The 25,276-nt window shown below is 43.1% G+C and overlaps 1 protein-coding gene across 3 annotated transcripts in view; it reads right to left on the reverse strand.

Moving 5' to 3' along the window:
* Positions 1 to 25,276, reverse strand: part of VTI1B (vesicle transport through interaction with t-SNAREs 1B) — a 30,066-nt gene that overhangs the window by 2,284 nt on the left and 2,506 nt on the right. Inside the window, exons 1-5 of one of the 3 annotated variants that reach the window (XM_053274541.1) lie at positions 22,955 to 23,045; positions 21,965 to 22,023; positions 15,974 to 16,165; positions 9,612 to 9,785; positions 5,891 to 5,952 (exon numbers count right to left, since the gene is read on the reverse strand). In XM_053274541.1, the coding sequence (XP_053130516.1) occupies positions 5,891 to 5,952; positions 9,612 to 9,785; positions 15,974 to 16,156 (419 nt within the window). In that variant the 5' untranslated portion in view covers positions 16,157 to 16,165; positions 21,965 to 22,023; positions 22,955 to 23,045. Of the gene's footprint in view, positions 1 to 5,890; positions 5,953 to 9,611; positions 9,786 to 15,973; positions 16,166 to 21,964; positions 22,024 to 22,269; positions 22,295 to 22,954; positions 23,046 to 25,276 lie in introns of those variants that run through there. The other 2 variants (XM_053274550.1, XM_053274553.1) reach the window with 2 other exon arrangements.

Consider the following 25,276-nt stretch of genomic DNA (forward strand, 5'->3'; position numbering starts at 1 on the left):
AATTTATCCTGAACTTGTATGAAGTACCCTTTGGTAATTATCAACGTTTTCCCCATTCCCACAAACAGAAAATAGCTGTAGGTAGCTATGGAGTGGGGACTCCCAAGAAATCAACTAGACGGGGGGGGGGTGTTTCCCCAAGAACTACCATTTATTGTAGCTGGGGATGGAGTGTGCACAATTGGAGGGAGGCATATACCTCATCTTGAAGGTGGGCTACAGCAGCCAGATGTGCTTGGCGAATGGGTGATTATCATTACTACAAGAATATATATACACCATTTTTCAACAAAAAAGGTCACAGCTGTTTACATAGCAAAAGGGATGAGAAAATGGTTCCTTGTTACAAACGGGCTCACAATTTAACAAGAAATTCAAAGAAAATAGCCACAGTCATTGGAGAGTTGCTATGCTGGGATGGACAGTTGCTCTCCCTCTGCTAAATATGAGAGCCACCACTTTAAATGAAGGTGGGGAAAAACTTACAATGGCTGCTGAGCCAAAAGTTCTCTATTGAGAATGTTGCTTATACTATGCCATCTGTTGGTAATAGTGGTTTCTGAATACAGATGATGCTAGTTATTCATGGGGATTCCACTCCACCTACAACAGCAGATAATGAAACCTTAAGTCAATGAGAACTGGGGGGGGGGTAGTTTCCAGAACCTAACCGTGGGGGTGTTAGATTCCAAAAATGGCCTAAAAAGGGGGAAAGCAAAAATAAGGAAGGTGTGTACAGCACTGTACCATGGCCACCTCACTCTCCAGGTACTCCAGCAGTGGACCCCAGCTCCTCCAATGTGTAATCATGAAGTTTCTCCACCCCCCAGATGAAGTCCAACACTCAGCAACACCAAGCCTTGGCTTGACTGGTTGGTAGGTTGGCCAAAGAGGCAGCACAGAATTGATTCCAGTTCAAGCAAACACACAAGGGGTCTTTTCTCATTCCATTGCTCAACTGCCAGAGTTAGCAGCACTCCAGCTCTCTGGCCTGCAGCAGCAAAAATCAAATTTAAGAAGCAGTGGAGTTCCTTCACTCCACTGCTGGATTTTCCAGCACTCCATCTACGATCTTCTGCTTGGAGCACAGATCAGGTGCCAGCATTATAGTTGCTCTTCCTCCCTGAAGCTGTGGAAAGTGGGAGCTGTTGCTTTCCAATGACGACTCTGCAGCTATGATGGTGGGAGCACATACCTTTTCAAAGTAGCTGGTGATGGTCCTTTGCTTCCTCTTGCTTTGCAGAGCCCGGTAGGTCCTTATAGGATTGCAAAGCAGCCTCCAATTGCCTTTTGAACTTGATGCTGTGCTCCATCATGGGATCAAGTTCAAAGACTTTGTCGGCCAAGGCAGTGCCCAGCTGCAGACTCTGACAGCCCCTTTGTGGTGAAGGGCTTGGAGAACTTGTCTTCCTCTTTCTCCTCTTCTCCCTCACTCTCAGGAGCTGCCTTGATGATGTCCTCCAATTCTTCCTCTGTCAACTCCTCCTGATGGGACTGGAGGAGTTCCTCCACCTCATGTGGCTTGATATCTTGCAGACCTTCAGCACCAATGGTGTGCACAAAGTTGGTGGTCTGCTTTATTAGTTACTGAGGAAATGGCTGCAGCAGATAAAGAGGATGGCTGCCCCAGGCCACAACTTCTTCCAGACTGCATTGAAAACATGCCGTGATATTCTCAATGCAGTCCACAATGCTGTAGCTCCTCCAGCTATCACTGACTGACAGAGGGGAATCAGCTTCCATGAGATCCATTAACCTCCTGAAAGTGTGGCGAGTGTAATAGGGCTTGAAAGTTGCAATCAGATCTTGGTCCATCAGTTGTATCAAGGAAATGGTGTTGGATGGCAAGGAGATGATCTGCAGGTTCGGGTGTGCAAACTTCAGGGTCTCAGGATGGCCAGGGGCACTGTTGAGCACCAGGACAACTCTGGAGGCCAGGTATCTCTGCACCTCATGCCAAAAAAACTCATGTGGACCCAGTCAGAGAAAATTGCTGCGGTAACCCATGCTCTCCAGTTGGCTTTCTAGAAGATAGGAAGCTGGTTTTTATTCTTCCCTTTCATGGCATGAGGGTTCTGTGCTATGAGGGTTCAGGACCATGGGCTTGACTACGCAATCCCCTGCAGCATTGCTACATACCAGCAGAGTGAGGTCCTTGGCTGCCTTGAAACCCAGAGCAGTTCTTTCTTTTGCTGATGAAGGAATAGGATGGCATCCGCTTCCAGAACAGGCCTGTCTCATCAGCACTGAAGACCTGCGCAGGCCTATACCCTTCAGACTCAATCAGCCGCTGGAACACTTTGTGCCACATCGTGGTCCACCAATGCTGCTTCCCCTATCAGCTTGACACCGTGGAAGTTGTAGTGGTGCTTGAATCTTTCAAACCAGCCTCTGCCTGCCTGGAAACCACATTCAGAGGTTCCCACCACTTGACCACCTTCCACTGCAAACTGCCTGTAGAACCACAGTGCTTTCTCACAAACGACTGGTCCACTCTTGGTCCTTTACCCACAAACTGAGGGACTTTTCCATCCATTCCATGTGAGGCTTGCATGGTTTTAATGCTACCTTAAGACTCTGAGACATGTTGGACACCACACTCGCATGGATACTGGCTTCACTTTTCTTGATGGAGCAGACAGCGGACTCATGGATGCCATAACAGTGTGCAATGGATGCTACACTGTTCTCACAAGGCAACATGACCAGCAGCTTCACCTTCTTGCTCAAGGGCAACACTCTGTGAGACCTTTTGCCACTCCCCTCAGCAGAGCTCTCCACTGTGCGGCTGCTCATTTTGGCTCCAGAGGAAGGAAAACAATTGTACAATACTGTAAAGTACAGTAAACTGCAAGACAACCCTCACCCACCCCATGCCAAAATTGATAAAGTATAGCACAGTAATTGATAATTAGTTTTAATGGATATTTAAAATACATTTTAATGGATACAGTACATCAGTTTTCAATGGATACTGTACAGCATTTGAAATCAATTTTAATGGATATAGTATTTTAAAGCAATTCTAATCAACTGAATTTTGAATTGCAATTTAAATTAACTAGTTATACAGTAATTATCAAGGTTAAAATTGAATTTTTAATTTGGATATAATTAAAAAATAAAATGTCATCAAAATTAAATGTATTAAAGTGATAATCAGCATCTTACCAGGGCTGCAAGAGGCTCCTCCAAGAAACTCCACAGGAATGGGTAAAGAGCGCCCAAAGGCTTCCACAGGCTTGCAAAGGCTCCACAGAAATATCTCCAAAAAGGCTTTAAAAGCTCTCCCAATGGCTCCCCCAGGACACCAAAGGCTACCCGAGTCTGCCAAAAGCTCTTAAATGTCTTTTTGAAGCACACAAACCAAAGCATTCCTCTGACCTCCTCTCACAACCCACAAGCACATGCAGGAAAAGCACAAGCATAAGGATGAAACCGTGCACTAAAAACTACAGATATGCAAAACTGCCATACTGTGAATAACGAGGTCGAAGCTATATTTCCTGATGGCAGATACGTAGAGCTGCGGACATCAGAACTGCAGATACTGAGGGCCCCTTGTACAGCTGGTTCAATAACTTTAAAAGTGTGTAGACCGCATGTTTTGGTACCCTTGCTTTTTGTTCATACACTGGGAACTACATTAGCATCTGGGATAAACAGAGCAGTGGGTGAGGAGTCAAAGGCTAAGGGCATACTAGAGCTTGAAGGGCATGCTTAGGGAACCACCAGTGAGAGCTTCTTGAATGCCTTTATTTTGTGTCTTCTCTTTATAGCTCTCCATTTTCTGACTCTCCTCTTTGGCTCAATACTTAATTGGTTCAAACACGATATCAAACTACAGTTTGTGGAAATTTCCAACCAACTTCAAACCATGGTTTGTCACTGCAGACATGACACTCTGCAGTTCTGTTTTGCAAACAGCCATTTGGTGCAATGTCTAAATTAAGCCAGTGGAATACAGTCTAGCCATATTCACACTACCATCATTGACACACTACATTTTTATATAGCTTTCCTTATAGGAAAATATTCCCCCCCACCCACCCACAGGTTACTGAGCAAGCTATCCATAACTATCAGAGCTGATGCATTCCAAAGGTTCTGTAAAGTTTACAGAAAGGACCCCTCATTGGCAGGGGTTAGGGTAGTGCTCCTCTGAACCGCAAAGAGGGATATCATCAACAAAATCAACAAAATCTAGGAGCAAGTAACGCATTATACTATAATAATGAAGGAAAATTCATGTTAGGAAAGGAACTGAAAACAAGGCAGCTGGTATGTGAGAATGCACTTACACAAATATCTGGTATAGCCATATCTAGAATACTGTGTATACTTCTGGTAACAACTGCATCTCAAAAAGTACATTGCAGAACTGGGGGAAATGCAGAAAAGGACATCCAAAATGATCAAGAGTTTGGAATCTCTTCCTTATGAGGAAAGGGTGGGGGTGGGGGGGAAGAGGACCGAGGGTTGGGATACAATAATGGTTTATGAAATGCTGCATGATATGAAGAGAAATTTTGCCCCTCTTCCATATTAGAACTTGGTGTTGCCCAATACGAGTGATTGGCAGTAGATTCATGACATATGAGAAGAGTACTTGCACAATGCTTTTAGATCCCATTTATCTAATGGGATTCAATAAACTTATGGAAGACAGGTCTATCAATGGGTATTTGCCATAACGGCTAAATGAAACCATCAGGTTCAGAGGCAGTATTGGGAAGGCAGTTGCTGGGAAGGGGCAGTGGCAAACAGCAGAGAAGGGCTGTTGCCTTCATACCCTGGTGTGCACTTTGGAAGAACATCCAGCCAGCCACTACTGCACACAGGATGCTGGACTAGAAAAAGCACATCTTCCCCTGTTTTGTAAATATTTTAATTAGGGCTCTAAGCTTAATTAGCTGATTAACTGGCGAGAGAACCATTTTTAATTGGCACAACTGCAAGTTAAGCACACACATTATTATTATTTCAGGTTCTATTGGTTCCAATGTTACAGTAGGTCAAAGGAACATTAAAATTGCTTTTTCTTCCAATGCTAAAATGCCAACTTTTACTTGTGTTACATAGTTAAGTATACTTATTTCTTTCAAGCACAAAACTGAATTATTAATATGCCAATTCATAACTGGTTAAAAAGTTATAACTAAAAAAATTAGTGGTCAGCAACCTTAAATTTAATTGGCACAAGAAACCAAGAAGTTTCTGGCAAGGCTACAACACCTGGGGCTATTGAATTTAGAAAAAAGATGACTGCAGGGAGACATAATAGAGGTCTATAAAATCATGCATGGTGTGGAGAAAGTGGATGAAGAGAAATTCTTCTCCCTCTCCCATTACGCTAGAACCAGGGGTCATCCCATGAAATTGATTGCCAGGAAATCTAGGACCAGCAAACAGAAGTACTTTTTCACACAACACATAATCAACTTGTGGAATTCTCTGCCACAAGATGTGGTGACAGCCAACAACCAGGATGGCTTTAAGAAGGGTTTGGATAACTTCATGGAGGAGAGGTCTATCAACGGCTACTAGTCAGAGGGCTATAGGCCATTTCCAGCCTCCAAAGCAGGAGTACCAGTTGCAGGGGAGTAACAGCAGGAGGGCTGCTGCTCCTGCCTGTAGGCTTCCAGCGGCATCTGGTGGGCCACTACTGTGTGAAACAGGATGCTGGACTAGATGGGCCTTGGGTCTGATCCAGCAGGGCTGTTCTTATGTTCTAAGTTAGTCTGCAAGTATATTTTGGTTAAATTAAGGCATGTGAACAGTAGCGGAGAGGAAAAACTAGTCAAGTAAGCAAAAAGAAAAGTGTGCAGACAGATAAAAGGAATTTTGATCAGAAACCCCAAATATCTGTTTTTTTCAAATGACCTTTTACCTTCTTGACATGGAGCGCAGCAACTTCCGAGTTTTGCTTAAGTTTTCATTTGTGTTCACTGCCTAAAAAGAAAAACTTGTTACCAGGCTTTTAACACTAGTTTTCACACACTTTGTCAAGGGAACAGAATACCATTTTAGTTTGTTTTGATGTCTGCTAGCCATCAAGTAAAGTCACCTTAAGTGGCATAGCAGGGAAATATTTGACTAACAAGCAGAAGGTTAGCGGTTTGAATCCCTGCTGGTATGTTCCCCAGACTATGGGAAATACCTGTATTGGGCAGCAGTGATATAGGAAGATGCTGAAAGGTATCATCTCATACTGTGTGGGAGGAGGCAATGGTAAACCCATCCTGTATTCTACCAAAGAAAACCACAGGGCTTTGTTAAATTTGCAGCCATTTATCTTTCAGATTGGAGAAGGGAAGAGGTAGATGATGGTGTAAAGAACTCAGGTGGAAGTAGACAGATTGTAATGAGAATCATTGTAATTGTATCATTTGATCATGTCTTGTTTTTTTTCTTTCTTTTGTTATTTCTATTTTTCTTATGTTTTTCTGTTTATATTATGGATAAAATAATTTTTTTAAAAAAAAATTTTTTAAAGAAAACCATAGGGCTCTGTGGGCTCCAGGAGTCGAAATCAACTTGATGGCACACTTTACCTTTAGCCATCAAGTGAGCGAAGACAACACTAATGAACTAAGCACATGTAAGAATTAGGATGCAGACAAATATTTATTTATTCATTTATTCAATTTCAAAAATGGCTCAGGGCGGAAAAAATGGCTCAGACTTGAAATAGGCATCATCTTGCACATTGTGAACTGAAATATAAGATTTTTCATGCAGAAGCATCAAATGGCCTCTGGTTTTAATATATGCATTGCTTCTCTGTTTATAAACGTTAATGTGTCTCATGTAAGTCATTCTTAAATCAGTCTGTGTTCATTCTGTGTCCAGGCAATTCAGTTTCTGAATCAAGACAATCTTAATTCAAAAATCTGTAAAATCATGCAATTTAAAATTTGCATAATTTATTCTGACAATAAATTAGCAAACAAATATGTAGGTCACTGAAGCCCTGCCTCCAGCCACTGGAAATCCTATTCAGCTAGCCTTTCTGGCTTCTGAAGTTTCAGCAGGCATTGGCCACCCTCTTTCAAGTACATCTTCATAACCATAAAAGCTAGAAATTCTTTTTGAAAAAGAAAAAAAGGCAGCAGAGATTTTAAAAGCATCTGAATTCTGCTCCCAATACCACACATTCTGTGCTGTAAGTCAGCACACACACAGATCTCTTCTACCAGCACAAGACAAATTTGGAGAGTTTGTGAAATCAGTTTTAGATATACTGTTTATCATCTCACATCAAAATTGTTGTGATCACCAATAGCAAATGCCAAAAAACACCTTAAAATGCATTAACTGAAGAAAATTTATGTGAAGTATATACTGTGTGAAGATATTTCAATGGATTTCTATTTCACTTTATGGGCTAAGATAATCTTCAGATACTGTATCACCCACTCCTAAACTGAATGCCATTGTGATCATATAAAACAGAGACAAATGTTAGAAGATAAACATACAACAATGCTGGGGAATGAGGTCTCTCCTACTAAAATCTGGTCCTCAAGCTTCCATGTTTCCACATATATTGTGATACAAGTCTGAGATCCGTCAAAAATGCTAACCTGAGAACCAGATTTCAAACAAACAAACAAACAAACAAACAAACAAACAAACAAACAAACAAACAAACAAACAAACAAACAAAGTGTGTATGTATGTATGTATGTATATAAGTGTATATATAAAAACCCTGGGTTGTATCCTAAAAGTGTAGGATTGTGAATCTCATTGAAATTAGCAGGACTTAAATTAGTCACTACTAACTTGTTCAATTTATTTCAATTGTGCCACATCATGTTAACTAACTTTCTCAGGATATTACTCTATAAAGTAATCTGGCCCTATAAAGAGCCAGTGTGGTGCGTTGGTTAGAGTGTTGGACTAGAACTGGGGAGATCTGAGTTCAAATCCTCATTTAGCCATGAGATTCACTGGGTGACTTTGGGCTAGTCACTTCTCCCTCAGTCTAACTCACCTCACAGGGTTGTTGTGAGGATAAAAATGGGCATGTACACTGCTCTGGGCTCCTTGGAGAAAGAGCAGGATATAAATATAAAAATAAAATAAAATAAATACAGGACAATATTGTTTTTAGTAATTTTAAAAACTTGTTTTAATAACGTTTATTGTCATGTATTTTAATCTGTGACTTGTAAAGGTTTAAATTTTGTACACCACCTAGAGATGTACATATCAGGCAGTACAGAAATATGATAAATAGGCTATGCTTTGTACATTTTTACTACTTTTTAAAATCAGTTACATAATGTTTATGAGATCAAAAGAACCCACAAGATTGCTTGTTATGATACATGCAAGCAGATCCTAACGTGGTAGATAGAGGATGGTTGAGTGAGAGCACAAATGAAAATATAGAAAGTTCTATATTGGGTAAAGTTACTTGCATGTGACTGAATTTTCTCAAGCCATTTATATATACACAAGTGAATTTTAGCCCGTTGAAAAACGGGCGCTAGTAATGCTTTCGGGCCTGCCGCCGAACCGCCCTCCCAGCTGCCCGATCCCAGCTGCCCGACGCCCTTTCCGCTCAAAGCGCCAGTTTGAGAAGAGCCTTTGCAGAAAGAGGAGCTCTGCTAGCGAGCTCCTCTTTCCTGTACAAATGGTGGGATCGGGCAGCTGGGAGGGCGGTTCGGCAGCGGCATTTTTCAGGGCCAATTTGGCCCTTAGTAATTTGGCGGGGGGACGGGAATGGTGGGATCGGGCCCCAAGGTTCCCCCCCCGCCCAGCTTTACTGGCAGCGCCAGGCCTCGGCGGCGGCTCCGCCACCACCTCGGCCAGCTTCCCCGCCGCCTCTTCCCCCGGCGCCTCTCTCCTTTATTTGCGGCGGCCGCTTCTGGCCCCGCCGCCGCCTCACCCGCACTCCCGCCGCCAGTTGCCCCGTCGCAGCCACCGCCACCTCTGGCCGTGGCCACGGCTGCGCCGCCGCCTCTCCCGCACTCTCCTCCTGGCGTAGGCGGCGGCCACTTCTCCTTCTCCCGGCCCCAACATGGCCGCCGGGTCCTGCCATTCGTGCCTCCCTTGCCCTGTTCTGGGCATGCCCAGAACAGGCCAGGCACAAACGCACGCTTGGTGTCCGTCCACGGACGGACACCAAGCGTTTTATTAGAGAGGATAAAAATAAATTTTATTTTATATCCCATTTTCCTCCAAGGAGCTCCGGGCAGTGGTTTCTGCCCCCTGCCCATTGTATCCTTAAAACAAGCATGTGAGACAGATTAGACTGAGTTAATGATTGCTCCAAGATCACCTAGTGAACTTCATGGCCGATCAGGAATTTGAACCTGGGTCTCCCTAGTCCAGGGATACACAACTTTGGCCCTCCAGCTGCTGATGGACTACAAATCCCATCATCCCCATCCAAGTGGCTAATAGTCAAGGACAATGAGAGTTATAGTCCAACAACAGCTGGAGGGATGAAGTTGTGCAGCCCTGCCCTAGCCGCATTTGCCACTCTAACCCCACCACATGGCTATCAAACTGACATATATGGACATATGCAAGATGCCCAATATTTCCAACACAGAAAGACTAGATTGTGGCACTACAACAGCATTCTTCGTACTCACTCTGCTTTTGACACGTTCCAGCTGCTCCCGCTGCCCTCCAAGTTCTTCAATTATATCAGTACCAATTTGATCCGTCTCTGCAGCAATCTGGTGCGAACGCTCAATGCTTTGACTAGCTCGGTTCAAGCTTTCTGTTCCTTGAAGCAGCAACACCCTCTGAGACTGTACTTGAGTCTAAGAGAGACAATTAAGACCTATTTAAAAAGGTGGAGAGAGAAAATTATCCCCAGCACGTTCTCAAGCTGATAATCCATATTGTCCTGGCAAAATAAACTGCCCAGCCTGGCAACATTCTCTACTTTGTAGAAATTGAAAACGTGTCAGAATTCTGCTTTGTGCTTGTGCAACTACAGCCCAAAAATCTGAGTGTGCTATTCCTAAGGGAAAGTGTCACAACATCTGCTTTCAAATATACCAAAAAGAGAGAGACTTCAAACCTCCACAGAAAACATCCCTATTATATAAACAGAGACAATTCACTGATGAACAGCTACAACACATAGGCTAGCACTGTCACACAATTATACCAACCAGCAAAACCCTTCCATCCCAGTCCTACAGCAGCTTGATCACCTATTTGCTCTCTTCTGCAGCATGGGAGCAGCAGGAGGAGTTTAATCTAGCACAGTGAAGGAAACAGGGTACATGCATTTAACATCTCTCACAAACAATCATCCTTGTGTTGGCAACCCAGAGCAATCTTGCAGGGAACAACTGGGCTGGACCAGACCCCTAGAGACAGTAGACTTCTAAGAAGCTGTAGACAAGCAAGGAGATCACACACTATGGGCAGGTTCACATAATGCAGAACCTGCTTGCAAAGTCAGAAACTGATCTGTCCGTGACCTTCTGAATCCAAGTCAAGGCAGGAACCAGAGGTTCACAATTGGCATCAAACTGAGATTTGAAGTTGGCTTGCCAAACCAATGCTGCTCACCATGACGTGCACACTGTGTCTGAACCCATGCTTTTCATGAACCTCTGGTTGATTCCAGGCGTTCCAGCATCTTTTGCAATTGGGACCAATGGCTGCAGAGAGAAGGCATGCCAGTCAAAGGGCAGTCCAAGGCACTCTGAGATAGCATCCAGTACCTCACTGAGAGGCACAGATAGGGCACATCTCTGGCTCAACTTGGCTACTTCTAACAGACAGAAATATGTGACTGTCTACAACACCAACTTCAAGTCCCTGCCCTCTCTCAGGCTGGAAGAACCTCAGATTCCCTGCTATGTGTGAACCTGGCCTATAGCTGTCAGTCCTGGGTTATTTAATCAAGGGCTTTAAACATTTAGGACAATTTGGGATGCTGCACACTGATGACATAGGAAAACAGACACATTATAAAATCATGTTCCAAACATTGTGAAGGAATGGATAAAATGTCTGATGCCCAGTTACAATAAACTTCCAATTCAAACTGTTCTTGTCTCCTTAGCTGGCATGCTTCTTATGAAGAAGCTAAGGCAACCTCCACATATTATAAAGCTTCCTGCTTCAATGCACCTAAATCCCTTCAGCTTACTTTGTGGAGGAGAGCTGGTCTTGTAGTAGCAAGAATTAATTGTCCCCTTAGCTAAGCAGGGTCTGCCGTGATTGTATATGAAAGGGAGAGTAGAAGCGTGAGCACTGTAAGGTATTCCCCCTTAGGGGATGAAGCTGCTCTGAGAAGAGCATCTAGATTCCAAGTTCCCTCCCTGGCATCTCCAAGATAGGGTTAAGAGAGATTCCAGCCTGCAAACTTGGCGAAGCCACTGCCAGTCTGTGTAGACAATACTGAGCTAGATGGACTAATGGTCTGACTAAGTATACGGCAGCTTCCTGTGTACTTTAATTCTCATTAGTTTATTATGCTATAGTGGGTGAATACAGAGGCTCAGTTTACCAACCATCTACACTTCATGATGATAAAATTCTCCTTGCCACTTGGAGCTCATTGGGCTCCAAAATACTGAGAAAGCAAAAAAGACATAAAATTCTCATCATCATTCTAAGCTGGACAATAAAAATAACCAGATTACCAAGTGGTTACATGCACATTATGATAAATTCACTCAGCATTCATGGAAAAATCAGGTTTCATCATGAACTTGGACTGATAAGACTGTGTCATTTTGACAAGATCATCTGTGGGCATCTTATTAAACAAAATAGGAGTTCTTGGCTTTCAATTCTTTTCTCCAAAACTTATCAAAAAATAAATGCTTTTAAAGACATAGTCACTATGTGAAATGTTTACAAGTCAGAACACACAAAACAGAAGTCAGAGAAAAATACTATATCCCTTATTCCATTCTACTTTCTCTTCTCAGGGGAGATTTATATAAAATCAAAGTCTTATCTTGCAAACATATATTCTTCCTGCTTATAATTATATCTTTATGACATGAGTGGCTATGGAAATCTAGATACACAACAAAATATGGTCCCAGCGTTCTAGGAACTAAACTAACAGGAGAAGGCAGGTAGGAGAGGATTCCTACCAATGACCACTTACCCCTTCAGGAAAATACTGGAGCAAGGTTGAGACTGACCCCTCCTTCCCAAACCAAATCTAACCAAGGATGGCTCATATGTATATTTTCTTCTGCCACACAATAATATTCTTGACAAAGAGAGCTATGCAGGCACTAGCCCCACACAGTGACAGGCAGTTAATTGCACTGGCCATTTCCAAGCCAAAATGCATCCCCACAGTCACTACAGGGATGAAGGGAGGGCTTGAAGTGGCTTCTGGCAGGAGGGATTTGGGAACTGCAGCAGGGGAAACAAAAGATCTGGATTTATTCTTACTCTTCCTCACTCCTTTGCAAAGTATCAATCAGCAGTGTGAAGGAAAAACAGTGAAAGCATTTTAAAAAATAATAATCCATTGCCTCCCTTCCTTCTCCCCACAGTTAATCCCCCACCCCTTTCCTAGATTTTGCAATGGCCCACATCTGGAGGACTATATAAGCAATGAATGGGATGCACCATCTTTCCACACATAAATTAGCCCTAGTCTGAACTGGTAAGGGATGTACCATGACCTTGAGGAGGAATGAGAACTCTGACGAGGTTTTTCTGAGCTAAGCTTTAAGAAACCCTGATCCTCCATGTTGTCTCTGTGTCAAATGAAGCATCTTCATTTCCTGACAGAGCTTAAGGAAAGAAGGTCAATCCTTCTTAGTTTTAATTCTAATTCTGGCCTGGGCATCTAAAATAATATGTAGGATAACTCCAATGAGCACATGCCTCCCATGTAAGTATGTGTATTTCAGCTTGAAAAGTCCAGATGAAATTTTAGTCTTCATGGCATGGCAATATGACTTTATATGGCATGGCCAGGTTGATGTGCAATATATTAAAAACAAAAAGTGATCAATATGCATCATAAGATTATTTATCCAGCTTTAACATCTGTGAATGTTTATTTAAATGTCCAAATGAATGTGAATTTAGTACACTTCACTGCATTGCTTTCTGTGGACTAATGCTTAGATGCACATTTTATGTGCAATCAGAGGTGCTGCAAAATCTTAACTCCATTTAGACAGTGGGGCTGACAACAGTAAAAGAAGCAATTCTTGAAAGGCTTCTGTAGTGACCAGCCTCCCTGCCCCCTAAAGATTTAACAGGAAGGGAATCCTGTGTTGACTGACAGGCTGAAGAACTCCGGGGGTCAGTCAATTAGCACACCAGGTGGGTGGTAGTAGTGTGCACGGATCGGTTCGGAGGCCATTCTACTGGCCTCCGAACCGGTCCGGACAAGGGGTGGTTTTAGTTCGGGAGGGTTAGGGTGGGGGGGTCCATTAAGGGCGGGGGGGCTTTACACACCCCTCCCGCGCTTTACTCACCCCTCCCGCGCTTTGCTGCTTCGGCGCCATAATTACTTTAAAAAATGCGCCGCAGAATCATTTGCCGCTCCGGGGCTCCTTGACTTCAAAATCGGGCGGCAGGATACTTCCCTGCCACCCCCAAAGCCCCCTCAAGCCATTTGAGCTCTTTAAATCTCGCCCCGGACCGAGTGCTAAAGCGCTCGGGCGGGCGGCGGGGAGATGTCCGTCCGTCCGCCCGCCCCCTTCCCTGCCTTCTGCGCGCAGAAGGCTCCCTGCACTTCGCAGAAGGCAGGGAAGGGGGCGGGCGGGCGGACGGACGGACATCTCCCCGCCGCCCGCCCGAGCGCTTTAGCACTCGGTCCGGGGCGAGATTTAAAGAGCTCAAATGGCTTGAGGGGGCTTTGGGGGCGGCAGGGAAGTATCCTGCCGCCCGATTTTGAAGTCAAGGAGCCCCGGAGCGGCAAATGATTCTGCGGCGCATTTTTTAAAGTAATTATGGCGCCGAAGCAGCAAAGCGCGGGAGGGGTGAGTAAAGCCCCCCCCGCCCTTAATGGACCCCCCCACCCCAGTGCCAAGCCGCAGGTCCGCGGTCCGGTGCACACCCTTAGTGGGTGGGACCCTAGAGAACTGTTGCCAGGAAGAAGAGAGGTCTTTGTTAGAAGCAGCAAAGTGGGAGGTGCACAGGAGGATGACTGCAGCTCTTGGAAGACAGAACTGCAGGGGCTTGATAATCAAATGGTTTGGTGAATTCAAGGAAAAAGGAAGCCAAGGCTAGTGGCTTCGTAAGTTTAGGGCAGGAGAAAGTGGTTTAGTAAGAGTTTGTGTTAGAAATTCTATTTCTTTGGTGTGTGTGCTTTTGCATATTCCTCATACTGGTCTTTTATTGTTCACCTGTAGTGTAATTTAAATAAGAAACACTAGCCTACGCCCATCCTACCTAGGGCGTTCCAAAAGACTCTATAAACACTCTAAGTGTGGATTAAGACAACCTACTTTTGTAACCTACTAAGTATTTTTAACTGTATTTAAAAGCTGAGAAAACCTCAGACAGAAGCAGTCTGTAGTAATGAAATAAAACTGGGTTTGTTCTTTTCTTTTTACAAGACTCCCAGAGTTGGTTTTTAACTCAGGAAAAGGGTGTGAGCGGGGGGCGGGAAGGTGTTCTCTGGTTCAAAAACTTCCTCAAACGTTCAGCAGCTATCAGTTTTCTCGCCAAGTGTAGGCTTGCACATGGAAGATTTTTGTACTTATCCAACAACAAAATAAAGAGAGGTTTTCCCTGGGATTCAACCCTAAGCCCAGGGATGTTCAAGCTCTGTTGATCAGAGGGGTGCTGGTGGCAGCATTGTGAACTTACCGATAATACAGAATAGTTTTAGGAGGAGCCTAGCCAGGCACCTCAAGCAGGGATGATTCAGCATTTATTTCCCTCATGTGAGCTTGCTCTGAGACAAAGACTTTAATCCACTACAGCTTCATATTTTGTTCTTATAATATGAGGCATCTGGTGGGCCACTGTGTGAAACAGGATGCTGGACTAGATAGGCCTTGAGCCTGATCCAGCAGGGCTGTTCTTATGTAACCAGAGACAACTCATGCCAATAGTGCTGTGATTAAATCACTGGCTAGAATTCAGAGCAACACAACCATAACCAAGACTCGGAAAAACCAATTTCCAGTGTTGCTTCCCCCACACAACCTCCCAAACTTCTAGAAGCCATTCCCAAGGGTTGATGGAGCCTTGCAATCACATGGGCAGCAGCAAAAATGGCAAGCCCAAAAACTGGGTAGACACACTCATGGAATTGAAGGCGTCTCCACCTGGTTTCTGGGCTTTCTGTCCCCTGCACTAACCCCTGTCACATCCCACATCATTGCAGAGGGTCTCCTGACCCTTGGGATTGGCTTTTTGGGAGACTCAGGAGGTTCAGGCAACACTGGAAATTGCTTCCACTAAGTTTTGCTTATGCTAGCAACATTCTGGATGCTTAAACTGGCATCCTTCACAATACTGATGGGAATGCAACATGTTTATTTTTTGAAGTAATTTTGACTCTGATGTGCTACCTTAACAGGAAATTTTTCATACTTTCTGCAATACCAAATCTGATGACAAAGAATTAAATCAAGATACCCTTTATTTCTAACAGTGTGCAATAGCTTGTGTTAATTAAATCATCAACCACTATGAAAAACTATCCCCCCTTCAAAAACGCTTTTTTAAACAAGAGCATGTTCACTGAGATTTGATAATAGATAAAATGTATGAAAATCAAGTTTAGAACTCTTTATAATCAATTGTCTTCCCTCCTTAACTAGCATTCTGTTGCACAGTTTAGAAAAGCACATAATTTGCAGTGTTACTACTAGCAATGTTACCTTCAATACAGTTCCAATATCTACATAAGAAACTTATAATCAAATATAAAGGATTTAAAGCTAGAGGTTTGCCTCTAAATACAAGGAGCTTAAAGCTAGCTAGAAGAGGTCCTCCATCCATAATAAAAAGTAATTTTAAATGTAATTAACATTTGCTTAGTACTCACACTTTGTTCATTTTCTGTGGAGAAGATCCCAAATTTTGGATCTCCATATCCTCCTGAGGCCACTCCCAAATCTGTACTTCTCATCTTCCTCTGGAATGTGGCAAGGTCTCTTCTGTAAGTCCGAATTTTGGCCATCATTTGATTGTGGAAGGACAATGGAGCATATTTCAGTTGTTCTTCCATTTCCCGTAGCTTTAGATACATTAACACACAAACACACATCAAAATAATTATGTGTGTGCTAAGTATGTCAGTCAAGTCTGAAATTGGTCAATTACCCATGAAAACACTATCCCCACCCTTAATGGAGTATATGATGTGACTATTCCCTATGATTAATACAGGATTTACTGTCAACTAAGAAAGCTATTGTAATATTTGGAGGAAGGCTTCTGGGACACAAACAGAAGCAAAATAAAAGAAAAGGTTCCTGGTATTTTAGCATAATGCAAATAATTGAAAAAGCCAAAACAAAGAAAATATTCTCTGGGTTCTGTAGTTCTTTATTTGACACAGACAAGGGAAGACTACACTAAAAGCTATTAAAATCAAATAGTATCTGAGAAGATGTAAAGAAGATGTAAACACCACTTCAAAAGTAACACCTGATGCAATGCATTGCTATGCTTAAATGAGTCAGAAGACTGCCAAAATTTAGTGATTTCAAAGCATGCAGCCATCCATATAGATATAGATATCTCCATCTAGTTTACATTAAAATAAAAAACACAGAACAAAACAATTAAAATGAAGAAACATTTAAACCACATTAAGTCTCATTAAAATTAAGGTTAAAATTAAAAACCAGGCTTAAGAGATGGGCCTTTAAGGCTCTCCTGAAAGCCTCCAAGGAAGACAGTCCTCTTATATCCACTGGGAACACGTTCCACAACCTAGGGCATCAACAGAAGGCCTGATCCCAGATGGTAGCACCCAACCTGAATATGGATCCATCCTCATGATCTTAATGAGTGGTGGGCATCTTGTATAGAAAGATGCCCTCTCAGGTAACCTCTAGTCATCAGCCATTTAGACCTTTAAAAAGGTAATAATCAGCATTTTGTACTTTGCTTGGAAACATATCATCAGCCAGTACAACTGTTTAAGAACAGGCATAATGTGGTCTCTCCAAGTTACCCCCGAGACCAATCTGGCTGTTGCATTTCGAACTAACAAGTTTCTGAACTACGCACAAAAGCAGCCTTACAGAGAGAACATTGCAGTATTCCGACCTGGAAGTTACCAGCTGGTGCACCACTGTTTTCAGGTCATTCTCCTCAAGGAATGTGGGGACTTGTCAAATCAATCACAGCTTGTAAAAAGCACTCCTGGTCACAGCCTCAGCCTCAAACACCAAGGTGAGACCCAGACCCAAGGGCACTCCCAAGCTACAAACCTGTTCTTTCTGGAGGAGTGTAACCCCATCCAGAACAGGAAATTCTAACCCGCCTTGCAGATTACAACCCTCAGCATTGAGCACCTCCGTCTTGCTTGGATTCAGCTTCAGTTTATTATCCCTCATCCAACCCATTACTGCCTATAGGCAAGCATTTAAGAGGCTAATGCCATTTCCTGATATCCATGAGAAGGAGAAATAGATTTGGGTGTAATCAGCATATTGATAGCACCCAGCGCCAAATCCCAATGACCTCACCCAGCAGTTTTGTGTAGATGTTAAAAACACTGGTGACAGAATGGAGCCAGTGTTCCCTCTAATGGGAATTCCCAGATGTTGTTGACTACAACTCCCATTATGCCCAGTCAACTACTCCCATAATGCCCAGTCAAAGGCCATTGCAGCTGGGGATGCTGGGAGTTGTAGTGAACATGTGGGAATCCCTGTTAGAGGGGAGCCCTGAGGTACTCCATAAAGCAGCTCCTGTTTTGATGAGCAACTGTCACCAAGCACCACCATCTGAAATCTACCCAAGACGTCAGAGCAGAACCACTGTAAAACAGTGCCTCCTAGCTCCAAATTTCTTTGCGATCCAGAAGGATACCATGGTATAGATACTATTGAAAGCCTCTGAGAAATCCAAAAGAACTAGCAGAGTCACACTCCCTCTGTCGATTCTCTGGCAAAGGTCATTTATCAGACCGACCAAGGCTATCTCAGCTGCATAGCTTGCCCTAAAGCCCGTTTGAAATGGGTCTAGATAATCAGTTTCCTCCAAGACCTCTTGGAGTTGGTCAGCCACCACCCTCTCAGTCATCATACCTAACCATGGGAGGTTGGAGACTGGCCTATAATTATCCATCAACAGGGGATCAAGTGTGGGCTTCTTAAGAAGAAGTCTAACTATTGTCTCCTTCAGACAAGGCAGCATCCTGCCCACACCTCAGTGAAGTATTAATGCTATCAACTAGGCCAGCATCAACAACCTCCCTGCAAGATGAAATCAGCCATGTCGGGTAACAATCCAAAGAAAAGGTGGTAGGCCGTAACACTCCAGGCAGCTTGTCCACATCCTCAGGAGTAACAAATTGAAACTGATCCAATCTAATCTTTCAAGAGGGATTTCTGCATACCTCCCTAACTGGCCCTACAGAAACAATGGAGTCCACACATCAGCCTGAATGAGAGAGATTTTATCTGCAAAGAACTCATTAAAAGTTGTCACAGCGAGACACTGTTTCCGGAAACAAATTTGAAACTGAAGGGGCTTGAGTTAAACCCCTAATAATCCAGAATAGATCTGCTGGATGGGAATTTGCAGATGCAATACGTACAGAATAAAATTGCTGCATGTATTGTCACAACATAGACCATCAAATGAGCTCTATGCTGTGACTCACTGAATTTAAGATGAGTTGTCCTCCATTTGAACTCGTCATCTACCTTGCCGCTTCAGCTCCCATAGATCTCTGTATACCATGGAGCTAATTCTGAAGAGGGTTGGAGAGGACGCTTAGGTGACCATGCCTACTGCCCTGGCGAGTTCCCTATTCCAGGTATCCACCAAGGCATCAACAGAATCACTGGCAGAACCAACTCCAAAACCCTCCAAGGCCCTTTGGAATCCTACAGAATCCAGCAGCATTCTCAGGTAAACCATTCTAATAGGTCCACCTCCCATGCAGAGGTCAGACATGACTGTGAGACCAACCTTATCCACAAAATGGTCCTGGTTAGAGAGATAGATGGTACAAGATTACAGATGGACCTCAATATTTGCGGGGGTTTGGTTCCTGGCTGCAGCCGCGGATATGGAAACCGCAAATATTGAGGCATTCGGGCTATGGGATCGCAGAGGTTAGGTTCCAGGTCAGCCAGAAATCGGACAATTTTCGGGGGGAAATGCGGGGGGAGCTCCTTACCTTGCTTTGCTGCTCCCCCCTGAGTTGTGCTGAGTCCTGGAATGCCCACAAATTGGCCAAAAATCACTGATTTTTTTTCTTATTTACATAAACAGCCATTTTGTGGCTCTGATGAACAAAATGGGGGCCAGAAATGACCTGTATTTTTTCACACAAAGCATAATCAACTTGTGGAATTCTCTGCCACAAGATGTGGTGACAGCCAAAAACCTGGATGGCTTTAAGAGGGGCTTGGGTAATTTCATGAAGGAGAGGTCCATCAACAGCTACTAGTTGGAGGGCTACCTCCAGCCTCAAAGGCAGGATGCCTCTGAGTACCAGTTGTAGGGGAGTAACAGCAGGCATGCCCTCAACTCCTGCTGTCGGCTTCCAGTGGCATCTGGTGGGCCACTGTGTGAAACAGGATGCTGGACTAGATGGGCCTTGGGCCCGATCCAGCAGAGCTGTTCTTATGACCTCCGTGGTCATTTCCGGCCACCCTCAACCCACAGATACATGAGGCCAATGTGTTTTTTTCTCTCCCCACCCCCCATATGCCGAAGTTGGGTGACTTTTACCCGACTGTGGATACGTGAATCCACAGATAATAAGGCTCTCCTGTATTTTCTCCCTCAGTCTTTCTTCTTCTGTTCACTTCTCCCCACTTCTGTCTGTTCTCTATCTTCTAGTCAGACTCACAGTTAACTTGTGTCTAGATATCACTAAGGTAGTAAATATGCGACTAAGCTTTAGAACTTCAGACTGCAGATTGTGGATTGATTGCATGCTCCTCCATATTAAAAAAATTCTCACACAAAGAAAACATTCTCACACAAAGACGTCTATCAGGGACGTCTAGATTAGAACCCTTCTCTCTGACATCTAATTTTCTGTGTGAAGGGATTATTATTATCTATCTATCTTTTCATTTCTTTAAACAGAAGAGCACTCAGGTAAGCTCTCAACTTCATTCTGAAGTAGTACTGCCCAAAAACATGTTCACCCCTTTTGTGATAAGCCCTCATTGCAGCTTGTGGAAATTCCTGCAGATAAGCTTGCTATTAACATAAGCTTCTTCTAAGTGAAAGGGAAACAAGGGCCAAGATCCCAAGAACTATGGATAGCATTCAGACTACTGTAATTTTCAGTAGAAACGCCACTATGGGTACGTTTTAAAAAGTTATTTTTTGCCACCTGTGGCATTTATACCAATGCAGTGTTTAAGGCCAGAAAAGTGCTTCCACCGATGCAGCGTTTATCTGAGATTTCCAGGCGGGATTCCTGGTGGCCAATTTGGCGGGGCGGGGGGGGGGGGGGAATGGCACCCAAACGGCATAAGAGCTACACTGCTAGTTTCAAGCTGAGAGTTGTGCTAAGAGCAAAACATCTTAGAATGGCTTAATGAAATATGACAGAAAAGGAGTTTTTTTCCAACCACGTGGCATTTTGATAATGGGCTTGATACATGCACAATAACTAGATTCAGTTTCAAATGAATGCGAAAAGGTATCAGCTATGCTAGCTGTGATTCCTGGTGGTTTGAACAAAATCTTGCAGTCCTTAGACTTAACAAGGCATGTAAATGTGAAATGCAAAAGCACTGGGAAAACTGGATAAGGAAAGGCATTCACGAAGGGCAGGAAAATGTACAAATCAACCTATGGCAAGGTCGCAAAATGGGTTTCAGAAGCATGGAAAGCAGTTAAAACTTCTTCAGTGATTTCTGGTTTCACAGAAGCTGGAATTATACAATCTGAAAATGCTGAAAACGATGCAACTGACATTTCACAAGAGGATGAAAATGACAAGGATGCAGACTGTCCTGATAAATTAGATGAGACCTTCTTAAACCTTTTTATTTCGGAGAGTGATCATTCAGACTTTGAAGGTTTCCTTTGAAGTGCAATTTGAAGTTTATAATGTGATGTGCTTAAAAATAAATAAAAGAAGGTTTCCTATGAAGTATAATGGGAAATTATTTCTGCAATGTGATGTGTTAAAATTTAAAAAATTGTTCATCATTTATGTAGAGAGGAGAGCTGGTCTTGTGGTAGCAAGCATGACGTGTTCCCCTAGCTAAGCAGCATCTACCCTGGTTGCATTTGAATGGGAGACCACATGTGAGAACTGTAAGATATTCCCCTCAAGGAGCAGCTATGGGAAGAGCAGAAGGTTCCAAGTTCCCTCCCTGGCTTCTCCAAGATAGGGCTGAGAGAGATTCCTGCCTGCAACCTTATTCCTATAATGCTACCCTATAAAATTTGTGCCATGAATGCAAGGGGCTTGAGACTCCCCAACCTTCTTCTTAAATAGCATTCTCCCCATGCCATATGACAACCTTCTTTTCAAACTAATGGGAGTTTCAAAAGCAGCTTGCATGGGTGTCAGCTATTTAAAAATAAAATCTCAAGAATACTGCTAGGCTAGCAACCTAAACAGCTCTTTAGCCAGAGGAAGAGGAGAATAGCAGTCATTACACCTGGCTGCTCCAAACAGTTGTTTTCCTTTGGCTTGGTGCACTGCAACGTGTAGCAAAGAAAATTCTCTAAAACCGAGTTTTCCAATCAGTGCTAAGCAGTAGACCAAGCCCCTCCCCAAGTATTCTCTCTGTTCATTCTATACTAAACTAAAGGGGTTTCATATCCATGGGGACTCTAGCAGACCTCTTTCTCTAGTCATAATCCACATCCTTACCGTTTCATTTGCTTCTTTATGCTTTTCATCAAATTCTCGTATCAGCTTCTTCTTCTCCTCTGGAAGGCATAACATGCAGCACATATTAGGCAACTTTTTATGAAAGGAAGAAATTAATACACAAATTCAGCAGTGGAAATCCACTTAATTTCCAACAGTGGAAATCCACTTAATACTGATATGATAAAATATATTCATTTTTTCTAGGATATCCTGTAGCTATTATATTATAACTTGTTTTTCTGAAAGTTGTTTTCATGAAAATACCATATTAATTCATAGGAAATCACCCTCAGAAATCTTACTTCAAGAGAACGTCTTCTTCACCATGAGCCCCATTGCCCACTGAGATCATCCAGAAAGGTTCGCCCGCAGTTGCCACAAATTTGTCTAGTGACTAGACAGGAATGAGCCTTCTCTGTTGCCACCCCAAGACTCTAGAATGTGCTCCCTGCTAAAGTAAGAGCCTCCCTATCTCTAATAATTTTTTAAAAAGTATTTAAAGACACATTTATTCACTCAAGCTTTTTAATTAGACTTGTGATTTTAAATTGTTCTAAGGTTTTAATTTGCTTTGTTGTAAACTGCCCAGAGATGGAAGTTTGAAGCAGTTTACAAATATAATAGAGACAAACAGCATAAAAATACTTCAGTCTAGTCCCATCTCATACTGTGTGGGAGATGGCAATGGGAAACCCCTCCTGATTTCTATCAAGAAAACCACATGGCTCTGTGGTCACCATGAGTCGACACCGACTTGACAGTACAACCTTTCCTTTTTTCCAAGTCCTGAACATATATGGGGTTCTCTTTCACCAAGAGCTAACTCACACACTCATTCAGCCAGAAATCCTTTACATCTGATGTGTGAGCTGCTCCCACCCATATAAACAAGGTAACATGAGAGTATTGAGGGCTGGTCATTAAGGGCAGGGGGGCTGTGTCCCCCTCCCCTAAGCACACAAACAATTGTTAAGAAGGGAACCTTACAGCCTAATCAGAAAAGAGAGAGAGAGATTTTCTCTGAAGAGAAGAGAGCTTGCTTCAACCCTTCCTCCCTGCTGTTGAAGCCTCCTCTCCTATGATTGGCCAGGAAAGGTGCCAGTCAAGCTATCTTGATTATTATTGAAGCAAGCTCCCTTCTCTTCAGAGAAAATAGCTCTCTCTCTGGTGATTAAATTGTAAGTTTTCCTTCTTAACAAGCACATTTGTTTGCGGTCCCTTTGCCCTTACTGACTAACTGCTCCTGCCCTGTGGGGTTTCCCTTTTTCTTATGCATTCTCCACACTCTACCTACCCCTTCTCCCTTCTGTTGCCTGGGTGTTTTCCATTTCTCTTTCCCCCTGTTTCCCCTTCTCTTGGCCACAGTTTTCTTATTCTCCCCCCTGCTTGCATCCCCCCCACCTAGACTCCTTTTCTTGCCCAGTGGAGGTTGATGGTGGTTTTTTGTTTTGTTTTTTAATTTCCCCACCTCCCAGCCACCCCTTTTCCTCCCTTCTGCCCACTGGAGTTTTCCTTCTTTCTTGCATTCCCCTCAAGTCACCCCTCTCCCCTTCTCTTCCCTGGCTGACAGTATTTCTGTGTGGAGATTTTGCTGTGTGCTTGCCATAAGAAAACAGTCAAGAGATTCAGGCTTAGCAGCCTGTCCAGCTGCAAGCTATTGTGCAGGTCTGCCTGCTGCAGAAAAGTGTTTGCACTGGCACTGAATGGGGTGCTTTATGTTCCCAGAAAAGAATCAATAGAGGGAATGTACTAGAATGAATGACAAGAATGCCCACTGAAAACAGTAGGTACTTCCTGAAGGTCCACTGACCATTAATACCAAGTGGCACGCTTGGCCTCTATAGGAATAACTGCATTAATTTTTAGTATATCCTTTCATAACAAAAAGTTATAACAGCAGCAAAGTAAGGTACATAAAACAGTAAGAATCAAAAGGTAGCATAAAAGAGAACCATCAACTATAGTATAACTAAGATTATGACTGGTATCTCTTCTCTCCTACCCTCTGCTCCAGTGACCAGCAGCTGCACCTGCATGAGAGACGCACTGAATGCACATACAACTGTATACACAAAGGTCTGATGCACACAGTCTGGTGAGGAGAGCTGGTCTTGTGGTAGCAAGCATGATTTGTCCCCTTAGCTAAGCAAGTTCTGCCCTGGTTGCATATGAAAGAGAGACTTGAGGTGTGAGCACTGTGAGATATTCCCCTCAGGGGATGGACCCGCTCTGGGAAGAGCAGAAGGCTTCAAGTTCCCTCCCTGGATTCTCCAAGATAGGACAAGATTTTTATTTATTTTTTAATAAGACAAGATTTTTTTTTTGAACCAACAAACTACCAAAGCATACAGTATGTTGCCAAAGCACAATTATATACAAAGTGGTTGTTTGTACATGATATATCTACAAAGATTTACATACAATGATTTGGAAACCCACAAGGTTATGAAGTATATGCAGGTAGTACTGTAACTCGGGGGTTGGGATTGAGAGACATTCCTGCCTGCAACCTTGAAGAAGCCGCTGCCAGTCTGTGAAGACAATACTGAGCTAGATAGACCAATGGTCTGACTCAGTATATGGCAGCTTCCTATGTCTCTTCACCCTGTTGTTATTTAGCCCTGTCTCATGTTGCCTCATATGTGCAGTGGAGAAACATGTCCCTGTTTCTCCACCTCAGGTATAGGACTTGAGAAGTGTGTGAACTGGCCTTCAGAAAACCTGTATGTATGTGAGGATTAATTATTAAATCCATTGTTTTTGGCAATGTGTTTTCAGAAGTTCTCCTCTAGATTTAGTAAGAAACAAATTCATGTAGTCAAGCACTCAACCCCTCTACTGAGGAGCTGCCAAACCTTAGATAGCACGGTTAGAGCAAAATCCCAGTTAAAGTCACCAGTGAGATACTAATAAAATAATTAAGATTTAAAGTATATCTCTTCCAATGCAGCCCACACATGCAAATCCAAATATTTCAAAATGAAAGATTCTGTGAGTGCAGGAATCACTCAGATTTGATGTTGCACTTTGCAAAGTAATGCTGCATTTTGCTTTCTCTCAATACCATTAAGTGGAATATGAGCATGCTGCAAGAACAGATCTGCTGTACAGCCAGACAAGCTAAAGAGCTCTCCAGATAAAATAATGAATCTGAAAGTAGATGTAATATTTTTCTCATGTCTTGGGTCATTCAATGTCATTGACTCAACAATAGCAAGATGTATATTTTGAAATGTGTAAACAAATTAGCTCATTTCCATACAGCAAGGATATGCTGACAGCAGATGAAAGGGTATCAGTGATAAGAAT

This window comes from Hemicordylus capensis, chromosome 1 (genome assembly GCF_027244095.1).
Source record: "Hemicordylus capensis ecotype Gifberg chromosome 1, rHemCap1.1.pri, whole genome shotgun sequence".
In the NCBI taxonomy this organism is placed as follows: Eukaryota; Metazoa; Chordata; class Lepidosauria; order Squamata; family Cordylidae; genus Hemicordylus; species Hemicordylus capensis.